Source organism: Gadus morhua, chromosome 3 (genome assembly GCF_902167405.1).
Source record: "Gadus morhua chromosome 3, gadMor3.0, whole genome shotgun sequence".
Taxonomy (NCBI): domain Eukaryota; kingdom Metazoa; phylum Chordata; class Actinopteri; order Gadiformes; family Gadidae; genus Gadus; species Gadus morhua.
In genome coordinates this window covers 3374356-3386849 of record NC_044050.1, presented here as the reverse complement: position 1 = coordinate 3386849, position 12494 = coordinate 3374356, and the positions used below count along the sequence as shown (strand labels likewise).

Here is a 12494-nt window from a genome sequence, read left to right as displayed (position 1 = left end):
GGAGGTACTCGGTCGTCCACCTCTTCCAGAAGAGGTCGGCGATGTATTGCACTTGCCTCCAGCGTCTCCGAGCGTACAGGTCATCCTTCTTGAATAAACCTGGTGGCAAGATGGGTTTACCTTTCAGCTGAAGAAGGTGGTTTGGAGTCAAGGCCTCGATGTCATTGGGATCGCCAGAGGAGGTGGTGATTGGACGGTCGTTCAGTATGGCCTCCGCTTCACAGAAGACTGTCTGCAGGGCTTCATCGTCTAGGGCTTGTTGGTTAGTTACGGAACGCAGCAATCTTTTTACGTCCTGCACCAAGCGTTCCCATACGCCACCATGGTGGGCTCCATATGGGGGGTTAAATGTCCATTTAATTCCATCCTGCATCAAGCTTTTCTGAATTTTGCTGTGATTCAACTCTGCAATGGCTTGTTTCAACTCACGGTTTGTGCTGACGAAGTTGGTTCCATTATCCGTCCGGATTTCTTTGACTTGGCCTCTGCGGCAGATAAACCTCCTGATGGCGTTTATACAGGAATCTGTATTGAGGGAATGCGCCACCTCCAGGTGTACTGCGCGACAGGTTAGGCAAGTAAAAAGTGCTCCATATCTTTTAACTAGGCTTCTGCCTTTCTTAACTTCTATTGGCCCAAAATAATCTAGGCCCACATGTGTGAATGGTGGGGCATCAGCTGTGACTCTGTCAACAGGCAGGTCAGACATTTTCTGCTCACCTGGTCTTTGGCGCTGCTTTAGGCATATCACACACTCACTGATGATCTTTCTGGCTGCTGCATTTGCATGAGGAATCCAGTACTGTCGTCGTAGGGTTGAGAGCATATGATTTCTTCCCCTGTGACCAACTTTATTGTGTACATGTTGAAGAATGAGCTTTGAGACGTGACTTTCTTTTGGTAGTATTGCAGGGTGTTTTGTTTCCACAGGTAGAGCGGACCTGCTCAGCCTACCACCAACTCTCAATACATCATCAATGGCAATGGGGTCAAGTTTGTACAGTTGACTGGATTTCTTTACACCACCTGATTTCAGTGCAGCCAATTCGCTGGAGTAATGTTTCTTTTGCACAAAGCGCACTATTGCCTCCTCTGCTAAGAGCAGGTCATCGACTGTGAGTGGTAAGTAGTTTGTTTTCTTTACCTGTTTGACAGGAGTTTGATCTCCACATTGTGCATTTTCTTTTATCTTTAGCCTTAGCTTTTCTTTCAGTTTCATAATCCATGCCACGGCTCTCTTGAGCCTTGTCCAGCTAGAGAAGTGCAGCAACAGTTTAGTGGTGGGACATACTTCTTCCGCCTGTGCGGCGAAGGAAAGGACCTCCTCTCTCACTTCTGGGTCAGCGTCCGGATGCAGCTATGCTTTGTCCACGCTTGCTGGCCACTCACGCTCGGTTTTTCCGAGAAAGTCAGGACCAGTGATCCAGGTTGAGGACTTCAGGAAGGCTCCAACTTTCATGCCTCGCGAAGCTGCGTCTGCAGGATTCATCTTAGAGCCAACATGTCTCCACTGACCGACATTAGACAGTGAACTTATGATGGAAACTCTATTGGCTACATAGGTCTTAAAGCGAGTGGTGGTGTTTGCGATGTATTTTAGGACGGTCATGCTGTCGGACCAAAAGACTGACTCACTGAGGTTGAGCTCCAACTGTTTTGACAGCATCTTGTCCAGGCGCACAGCAACGACTGCTGCAGCCAGTTCCAGGCGAGGTATGGTGACGTGCTTGAGTGGAGCCACCCTTGCTTTGCCTATAACAAAAGCAACACACACTTCCTTCTCGCTGTTAGTTAGCCGTAAGTATGATACGGCACCGAATCCAACTTCGCTGGCATCACAAAAGTGATGCAGCTGTGCCATTTCTACATTTCCAAATTCACTAGGTGTGAAGCATCTTCTGACACTGAATGAGTGTAACAGAATCAAATCATCCACCCACCTTTGCCATGTTTGTGCCATCTCTGGTGGTATTGCCTCATCCCACGCCAGCTTCAACTTGCACAGCTGCTGCAGAATCTGCTTTGCGGGGAGTATCACCGGGCTTAAGAACCCTAGTGGGTCGTAAATGGAGCTCACACTTGACAGTATTCCCCGTCTTGTCAGTGGCTTGTGCTTGTTCAGAATGCTGAAGGTGAAGGAGTCTTGTTCAACATCCCACTGGACGCCTAGGGCTCTTTCCATAGGCAGCTGGTCTCTGCTTAGGTCGAGTGTTTTCACTCCACTGGCTCGATCTGCTTCGGGGATCTCAGAGAGAACAGAGCGGTCACTGCATATCCACTTATTGAGCTTGAACCCTCCTTTAGCACATACCTCGGTGAGTTGCTGGTAGAGAGAGGTGGCTTGTTCGACTGAATGAACTGACTTGAGGGCATCATCGACATAGAAATTCTTTCTGATGGTGCTAATGGCCTCCTCTGGATACAGATGTGCATTATCCTCAGCAGTTTTTAGCAGGGCGTATGTAGCACAGCTGGGGGAGGACACTGCTCCGAAGATGTGGACTAACATTCTGTGCTCAGCAAGGTCTTTGGTTAGGTCGCCGTTAGGCCACCACAGAAAGCGCAAGTAATTCGCGTGTTCCTCAGCCACTCTGACTTGATGGAACATTCCTTTGATGTCAGTCATTAGTGCCATTGGACCCTGACGAAAGCGGGTGAGCACACCTAACAAGGTGTTTGTCAGGTCGGGGCCTTGGAGGAGCTGTTTGTTCAGGGATGTTCCAGCAAAACATGAGGCACAGTCGAACACCACACGTAATGTTTTCTTGCGGGGGTGGTAGACTCCGTGATGCGGCAAGAACCAGACTTTACCTTCCTCATGGCTCAGCTGATCTTGAGGTATGATCTCGGCGTATCCCTCTGTGCTAACATCTTGCATGAATCCTTTGTATTCCTCAAAAAATGACTGGTCCCTTTTGAACCTTTTCAGCAGCTGTTGCGCCCTCTGCTGGGCGACTTGTTTGTTGTTGGGCATCACTACATTGGAGTCGCGGAATGGCAGCTTCAGGTAGTAATGACCATTGGTAAGTGTTGCTGAGCTTGACATTATTTCCATAAACTGTTTGTCCTCCACAGACAATTCAGCGTGTTCGTCACAGTGCTGTTCGACAAAATCTTGATTATACTGCTTAATCAACATTTCTTCCAATTTTCCTAATGAGATGCGATTCACCTGTACGGAAGCTGTATCGCTGTCGTCGCTATCTTCTTGTCCAAGTGGGCCGTTGATGACCCATCCAAGACGAGTCTGGACAGCGTAGGGTCCATTACCTTCACTGTTGACTATTTTCCATGGTTCCAGTGCTTTAGGTGCGTTTGCACCAATCAGCAGTCCAATACTTGCATTGATGGGCGTCAGTTCCACTTCTTGTAAGTAAGGCCATTTTTTAAGGTCTTCTTCTTTGGGTATGTTGTCTTTCGTGACAGGGATTGACTTTTGAGTGTACACATCTGGCAGTCTCAAGAATTTGTTGTCATTTAAGGCAGCTACTTCCAAGCCAGAGATCTTATGACTACTCACATACTTCTCCTGCCCCATCGTCTTCAACAGTATGTCCATTTTTTGTCCAGGTGCGTTCAGCTGAGTCATTAATGACTCGGTACAGAATGTGGCTGAGCTGCCTGGGTCCAAGAAAGCGTATGTTTCGATTACTTTTGTGCTTTTGTTTAGTCTGACTTTGACAGGTAGAACAGACAGCGAGCATTCTTTAGAACCGACCCCAGTATCACCTTCAGAGTCCAAGGACACAAGTGCGTTGGAGACCGTTTGTGTTTCATGGTCGGCTGGGGTGTTCTGAGGTTTTGGTTCGATGTGCAGAACTGTTGGATGATTCTTACTGCAGGTGCGGCATGTCAGCCTTTCTTGACAGTTCCTGCTTAAGTGACTTTGTACTAAGCATCCAAAGCACACGCCTTTGCTCTGTAAAAACGTAATTTTGTCTTTGTTTGGTTTCTTTTTGAATGTTGTGCAAGTATGTGGCCGTCATTGCAAAACAAGCACTGAATTTTGCCTGCATTTCCAGCGTTGGGCGTGTCACTCTGGTGTGGCACCTGAGCAACAGAGGTGGCGAAGCTGCTGCCTTTGGCTTTTCCAATTGACTTGGGGGTTGGTGGTGTTGTGGCTTTTGCTCTTGTATTTTGAATTTCACAGAAGACGGGGTCCATTGCAGCTCTCACTTGCCTTTCCAGGAAGTCCAGTAGGTCTTTGAATTTCACTCTCCGTTTTTGCTCCTCTCTGATGCTGCACACTTTCATCCTCCAGGACTCACGCATCCTGAACGGCAGCTTGGAGACGAACACCTTCATGTGTGAGGAGTTTTCCATTTCGTCCAAATATCCGGCGTCCTCCGTTGTGTTATAACTGGTTCTTAGGAAAAATGTGTATGATCTTAATGCTACACCTACGCCGTCATCTGCTTTCAGGGCTGGCCAATCCAATGCCTTGTTCAGAAATGCAGCTGTAACTTTCACTTTGCTTCCGAAGTTCCACTCCAACTGCTTTTTAGCCTCTCCGAATGCAGTTTGTGGGCTCATATGCATGCAGCTCTGCACCAGCTTTCTGGGCTGCCCAGATGTGAATTGCTCTAAATAATAAAGCTTAACCTGCATATCATCTGTCTTGCTCTCAATGCCTTGTTCAAATGCTTTGATAAAGGATCTGAATTGCAGGGGATCACCATCAAAAACTGGTACTTGTATGGGTGGTAAAAGTGACTGTCTCTGCTGCTTAATCAGCATTGCAGTAATCTCATTTTGCCTGCGCATTGCTTCAGCTAAATCGGGTTGGTCATTATTACTGTCTGCACTTTGCTGTAGATGACGTGTTTTTGCTTTGCTTTTTGCATATATGGGGGGGGCGACTGACGTAGTAGGTCCAACGGTAGACAACGGAACGGGAGCCGGTGACATTTTTGTCTGTTTCATAGCTCTTTGGGGCGATATGAATTGTGTGGGTGTAGAGGCTCCAGAGGACGCTAGACTTTTCGATTTTTGTGTTTCTTCTTGTTCTTTAAACACCTGTGACTTCGCCTTTGCGATGGCCAAATTAGTTTTAACGGACAGCGTTTCTCTTTTGGCTTTCATTACTGCGTTTAATTGGGCTTCTTCAAGTTCAAGCGCGTGTTTTTCTTGTAACGCGTCAGCCTGCTTTAGCAGGGTTACGCGCTCCAGCTCGGCCTGGATTGCCATCTCTGAAAGGGTTTTACTTTTTCTACTGGCAGAGGATGAACTAGAGGACTTGCTCGCAGCTGCTTTGCTACTGGGGCGTGCGGGTTTTGCGGTCTGTGAGACGCTATCGTGGGGCTCTACGTCATAGCTTTTACGAGATGCAGCGTGAGACACATTTTCCACGGCGCTTACATTATTAGCGGCATCCTGCGAGGCGTCTTGTTTTAGCCACGTTTCTATGTCATCAATAAATTCTCTGCAGCTTATCAATTTGGGTTCATACCAGTCGGTGTGGTCAGATTCTCTCTCGTCCTCGTTCAATAAGCTTTGCACAGCCACTTGTACGTCCATAAACTCCTCCAGGAAACGATTGTAAACTTTCATGTGTTCTTCAATGACGGTGGTATTCTCTCCATTATCGATCAAAGTGTGAATTTCATTCCGCTTTCGTGTGAGAGCGCCGAGTTTTCCACTTCGCTTCTTAATTAAACTTAAAACTTCCCTTTCCTTTCCCAAATCTTCCTGCTCCTGCTGCATAATGTTCCAACTAGGTTTGTTTCCGCAAAAATCCAAAGAATGTTTTCAAACTAAAGAGTCTTTGCTTTGTCTTCTTTTAAGTCTTTAAACTGCAGCTCAAGCGGGTCCACCCCGACGTTGCGGGTTGCTTCAGAGTCAGCTGTTAGTCAGTCAGCTGTTACTCACGTCTTCTCGTTTCGGCTTCCAAATTCCAGTAATCCAACAGAAACGTTCCAACAGATAATCCAATTCAATTCGATATCTTCCAAGTTCGATGTCCAAACGAAAGAAAGATTTTACTTAATGTAACGGCCTTTTTTCCATTTTCCAATGTTCCAAACTAAAGGCCGTGGGTGACGTGGATTCGGCTTCAAGTTTACGCACAAACACAAGTTTCCAAAATAGAGTTCTGTTTATTCCAATGGTCTTCTTTGCATGAAGTTCTAACAAATGTTTTCTATTTCCATAATCCAAAATGCTTGTATTAGGTGTGTGGTAAAATCTTTTTATCTTGCCCAAACCATGCCACGCCGCCCGACATTACTTTCCAACTATGCTAGAGCGGTGGGCGTGACCTAAAATCACCTGCGCCTGTGCCTAGGTAGGCGTATACAAATCACGGGTCGAAGTGAGCTTAACAAAAAACAGAAACGGCCATTACAGGTGGTGTTGGTGGAGGACCAGCAGTGGGTGTAGTCTAGGTGCTGGGAGGCGTTGGGTGGTGTTGGACCAGCAGTGGGTGTAGTCTAGGGGCTGGGAGGCGTTGGGTGGTGTTGGTGGAGGACCAGCAGTGGGTGTAGTCTAGGGGCTGGGAGGCGTTGGGTGGTGTTGGACCAGCAGCGGGTGTAGTGCTACAGCTATGTGGCTTGGGTCAGGACGCAGAAGGTGGGAGCTACTGCGTCAAGGATGGGGACCCTGAAGCAGTATGTGCTGGCCCGGGACGCTGAGCCCACAGCAGCACCGGAGCCAGGACATGTCCTCCCACGGCCAGGTAACTGCACCGTCTACAAAACAGCCTGGGAGGTGCTTTTAACAACACACCAGTGCTTCATCAGTTCATGTTGTCGTCTCGTTGTCGTTCTTTGCAGGTGTCTCCTACTCTGACCCGACCGACGCCGAACTGCTCGCCGCTGCCGACGAGGTCGACCCTCCCAGTGAGTATACGTTTTGATGTGAATACACTTGTACCGCACGTTTAACGCACCTCCCTAACGCTCATATGGGTTGTCAGGCACGTCCAGGGACGCCCCGCCGGCCGCGGCCCCGCTGGAAGGACCAGCACCAGGTCCAGGACCAGGACCGATGGCCACGAGACCTGCCTCCGGCAAAGAGGTTTGTATAATGTGTGTCTGTGTGTGTGTGTATATGATGTGTGTGTTTTTGTGTGCCTGTCTGCTGAACATTCACACCCGCTAACTGTGTGTGTCTGCTGCGTGTGTGTTTCAGCTGCTTCCCCTCAGCTGGAGGAAGACGCTGCCTGAGGAGCAGCAGGAGTGGGTGGGCCGGGCGCTGTTCCACAGGGACCCCAGCAGCGGGAAGGCGGTGCTCACCACACCGCCCCGACTGTGGTGGTACCCGCCAGGCGCCCGGCTCCTCTACACGCCGCCCCCCGCCACAGCCCACGCCTTCTTCCAGCGCCCCTTCTTCCTCTGGCTTCCGTATCGGATGTGGGTGTACCACCTCAAGTGCCCCGCCGATGGGGGTAAGCTGATGGGTGCTGGCCTATACAAGACCGTGCGGAGGGTCTTGGACAGGAGCGGGTGGTATTACATGGCCACAGAGTGCCTTCAGTGCCCCTCCTGCGGCAAGAAGGTGGCGGGCTGGTCGCAGGACATCCTGGAGCAGCTGGACGTTGCTCACCGCGAGCAATTCCCGGCCGTTCTGACCTACAAGTATGTCACTTTTAGTCATTCTGCGTTTACCCAGCGTATTGTCGCTCGTGGTTAACTACGGTTAACTGTCTGTGTTCTCTGTTTCCAGGTTTTCCTGCGACAGGGCGGTGATAGCGATGCTCAAGGAGCGCACCTTGGGCAACGGCGTCTCTCGCCTCCGTGCCTCCCTGGTGGAGCAGCACTCCAGGGACTGGATGCAGCACTCCATCGCCTACCTGTCTGTGCTCCGCAAGCTGAGGGGACCCGGAGCGGCCCAGAAGGACGACGTGTCCCTGCCGACCTTCGGCAAGGTGCCCGGGCTCACCTGGTTTGGTCGGGTGTACGTGCTGGAGGCCGTGACCAGGCTGGACGAGACCAAGGCCAGGGTGACGTCGATCTTCGGCGACATCCTAAAGATGGACTCCACCAAGAAGGTGAGGTTTCTCTCTCCATGTGCCGTCGCCTCGTATGACGTCTGTGTGCCGTCCGTCCGTCCGTGTGTCTAAACGTGTGTTTGTGTCTTGCAGATCGCCAAAAAGCTCGCGGGCGGCGCCGCCGGGTCTGCTGCCTGGATGACCAACGTTGGCAACGAGTACGGGCAGGTGCTCGTGTCCGTTCTCACCTCGGCCGAGGGGGAGGGACTGACCAACATGGCGGCCGGCCTGATGCGGCGGTACCGCGATGCCGGGAAGGCCCCTCCGAGGGTCCTGTATTTGGACCGGGACTGCTGTGCCGCCGTGGGCAATTCTGCCACGCACGGCATGTACCACGAGTGGCAAGAGCTGGTGGTGCGGCTGGACGTGTGGCACCTCATGCGGCGCTTCACGAGGGGCGTCACCACCGACAGCCACCAGCTCTATGGCCTCTTCATGGCCAGGCTGTCCTTCGCCATCTTCGAGTGGGACGGCGAGGACGTGCGGCGCCTGAAGGAGACCAAGCAGTCCTCGGAGGGGAGGGACGCCCAGGTCACGCTGTCCGCCAAGGAGCTGGCTCGCCACTGTCGCCGCCGTACGAGGGGTGCGGCGGAGACGGAGCGGCTCATCCAGGAGGTGCTGGACGCCTTCTGGCATGTGACGGACACCATGGGCGTCCCTTTGATCGACCGCGCCCGCATGGAGGACATCTGGGGCACGCAGCGCCGCCACCTCGACTGCGTCCAGGACCCAGAGGGGTTGGAGCTGTACACCAAGACGGGAGAGATCACCAAGGGTGGTGTGAGGCTCCCCGTCTTCCGGTGCGCTCGCGGCTCCACCTCCCTCGAGTCCTTCCACCTGCACCAGTGCCGCTTCGTTCCGGGTAAATCTATTTCCACCGCGTTGACAAAGTTCTGTTTGTTTGTTTTCCTTTTTCACTAACTCTTCTCCCCCTCGTGTTTTATGTACAGGTACCACCTCGAGTGACGTCCACTATCAGGTGTACCTGCTGGAGGGCCTGGCTCGGTGGAACGAGGACCGCGGCAGGGCGGCAGTCGAGGGAGGGCCGAGAGCGGCGCTGCGGTGCTACAGCGCCCGGCTGCAGCACAGCTTCAACGAGCTGGCCTCTGAGGTCAACGGGGTCCAGCCGGTCGACGACTTCACCCAGCCCAGAGATCAACACACAGCGCCATGACATCATCGCTCTCTGGGAGAGGCTGACGGAGCGGGACAAGGCGCCGGTGACCTTCACCCCCCGCCACCAGGACCGGCTGGCTAAAGGTCGGTTCAAGACCAGCAACCGCCACGCCCACATCCCGGGAGTGGACAGTGTGAAGCGGTAAGCAGTGCATTAACAATTTCCTTCAATCTTTTTTTTTTTAACAGCCCCCTATAATCAGTAACTAACACGCTCTCGCTCTCTCTCTCTCTCTACAGTGTCGTCGTGGGTAAGGGTGCGGGAGCGGCACAGTACCCAAGCCTCAGCAGGGTCGTCGAGGCCATCATGTTGGAGCTGTGCCGCGTCCACAGCAGCGACGCCAAGACCATCGCCGGGGCACGCCTAAACCGCTGGGGTGCCGTCATGAGGGATTACAAATTGATCCAGGACAACGTGGTCAACTGTCCTGCCCTCATGGCGAGCACCCGCATCATGCTGTACGACGTGAACCAGCGGACCCTGTCCATGTGGTAAGTCCATATACTTTGGCTCGCAGAACTGATGTGTGTGTGTGTGTGTGTGTGTGTGTGTGTGTGTGTGTGTGTGTGTGTGTGTGTGTGTGTGTGTGTGTCGTCGTGATTGATATCTTTGTCGTCATAATTAACGCATTGTTTCTATTTCTTGAAAGGCAAAACACCAGGGAAAAAAACAAGATGAGGGACACCCTCTCCCTCGCAGTCCCGGGGCCCAGCGCTCCCCAGACTGCAGCGGAGCCCCGGTCGGCCCCACGGACTCTGCTGCAGCAGCCCCAGCAGCCAGACCAGCCCCTCCAGCACCACCTGCCCGCGGGTGCCTCTGGTCTGGCGGCAACAATCAGAGGGCCGCTGGCCCCGGAGCTCTACGACCTCGTGGTGAAGCAGCAGAGTGCCGCCGCCGCCACCCCCCCGGACCTCAGCCCGCTCTCAGCCGCGGCCACCGCTCCAGCCATTGCCGCTCCGGCCGTCGCCATTGCTGGAGCCATGCCCCGCTCCACTGTCTGGAGGCACAGGGTCCAGGAGGAGAAGGAGCGTCGTGCCCGGGAGCTAGGGGTCTACCTCAAGCCCCTTAAAAAGGTCTCGGGCTTTACCTGCAGCCGCTGTGGCCAGCACAAGACCAGGGAGAACGGCCACAGCCGCTACAAGCGGGAGACCTTTTGCGCCCGGGCCGACGGGGTAACGGTGGAGCAGTGGCGCCGTGATCGGCTGGCCAGAGACCGCGAGGCCCCCCCCCCCGCCGCCACCCTGACATTCTCTTCCCCCCCCCCCCCCAGCAGCAGTGTGGAGCTGGCTGTGTAGAGGGACCACCAGCCATTGTAAATTATGTATATATATATATATATATATAAACAGCCTACCGTTACCGAAAGACTCTGTCGTTTGTGTGGAAGAAAGAAAATGTTTTGCTCAAATCACATCACAAAAAGAAAACACACCTTAAAAGCTGGTTGAAAAAAAGCCATTCTTTATTAAACAATGTATAAATTAACAACACATAAAAGAGGGTTGCTAAAAGTCATTCTTTTTTCCAGATCATGCATGCGCATCCATTAATTTCTGCTACCTTTTTGGCTGTCCGAGTATTTTCCTTAAATCATGTCTTTAACTGCCACACACATACACACACAACACTTCAAACAGCATGATGGACACACACACATCACACACATCTATCATGACAGTAGCAGTGGGAAATAGAACTGAAGCGCAGAGAGCCCCCCTGAGTTCATTTCACACCTCCAACTTGGACTCTTTTGTCTATCAGGATGACTGATCAAGCTAAGACAAAAGATCAGACAGGGCAGCTGGCCTCGGGAAAGTCTCCCGTGTGCAGGTGAAGGTGAAGGTCCACCCCTTTCCCGTACAAGGTTCAAATAGGGCTGCAGGAGATGCCTCTAAACCACACTACGATGGAAGCCACTAACAGCAACCTCGGAGCGCAGCCTGAGCCAGAGGCCGTGGAACCAGAAGGTGTGTATCTAACTTGCTAAATTGGTGTGTGTGTGTGTGTGTGTGCACATCCATCCATTTCATTTGACCTAGACTAAAAGTGTTCTATATTGCCTTGTGTTCAGAGTCCGACAGCGCTGCTGCTGCTCCTCCTCCTCCTCCATCAAAGAGGAAAAGGAAGCACAGGTGGACGCCAAGCAGGGTTACCATTTGCCGCCACAAGTCTCAACTGAGGCAGGACACCAGGGTGTTAAAGGAGCAAAAGGGGAAGCCCCAATGCCAGCCGGGGGACCCCTGCCCCACGTGCGTCCAACCCAGGACCCTGGACACGGGGCACGCGCTCTACAAGAGCAGTGCGTACTGCGAGTTGGAGGCGGGCCCTGGGGGCCTCACCGCTCGTGAGTGGCTCATCAGCCAACAGGCCCCGGAGGACGCCGGGAAGGTGCCCAGGACCACCCTGTGGAACATCGCCCGCAGGAAGGAGGAGCAGGTCGGCGGCTCCTCTTCCCCTCGACGCAAAACACACAAGCTGCGGATCTGCCAGCGGTGCCTCCAGCCGGCGCAGAAGGACTTTGGCCACAGCCGGTTCGATGGGGAGAGTTTCTGCTCCCTCTACGCCGGCAAAGCCGTAGACCTGTGGCTGGCCGAGAGGAGGGACCGCAAGAGGCGAAAGCCAAAGAGGTGAATTGATTGTTTCTGAATGCGTTTCGAAGTAAACTGCTTGCATTTACCTAAAGAACTAAAATTCGATGTTGAAATCCGTTCACCAGGAAGCAGAGGAAGCAGCGGGAGGAGAGGAGGGCGAAGGGCCCGGCGTCAGAGCTTGGAGAGGAACACAGCCCCGGCAGAGTGTGAGGCTGCTCCTCCCCGGGAACCCCCCTCCTGTGTTGTGCTTGTTTTTAATTTAATAAATACGATTGTATTACACACGCTTGTCCCTTCTTTTTACTTTAAGCAACAATTCCACAACAACAATGATAACAAATGTTTTTAGTTGAATAATAAAAAAGCAATACATTAGAAACAGTGTAAAAGCGTCTCGAAATAAAGCCATTCTTTAAGAAAAAATCACATTGAAAATAAAGCCTTTAATAAACACATTGAAAATAAAGCCATTCTTTAATTAACAAGCAATACATTGAAAATAAAGCCGCTCTTTGATAAACAATCAATACATTGAAAATAACGCCATTCTTTAATAAGCAATCACATTGAAAATAAAGCCTTCTTTGATAAACAATTGTGGCAACCCGGTCCCAAACCCCTCAAGCCAGGCGGCCAGAGGGAGAGGCGGTGGATGGCGTATACCGCCGATATCCACCAGCCGGAGCCAAAGAGGCCTCACCGACGGGAGTGACCTCCCCCTCCAGGGACGAGACCGGCC

The 12494-nt window shown here is 52.1% G+C and overlaps 1 protein-coding gene across 2 annotated transcripts in view; it reads right to left on the bottom strand.

The window, feature by feature from the left end:
• LOC115540843 (uncharacterized) overlaps positions 1–2746 on the bottom strand; it is a 3679-nt gene extending 933 nt beyond the window's left edge. The window contains exons 1-2 of one of the 2 annotated variants that reach the window (XM_030352428.1): positions 430–2746; positions 1–255 (exon numbers count right to left, since the gene is read on the bottom strand). The exon at positions 1–255 is cut by the window's left edge and continues 933 nt beyond it. In XM_030352428.1, coding sequence (XP_030208288.1) covers positions 1358–2635 — 1278 coding nt within the window. In that variant the 5' untranslated portion in view covers positions 2636–2746 and the 3' untranslated portion in view covers positions 1–255; positions 430–1357. The remainder of the gene's footprint in view (positions 256–429) is intronic. The other variant, XM_030352429.1, reaches the window with a different exon arrangement.
• Between the last annotated feature and the right edge of the window lie 9748 nt (positions 2747–12494).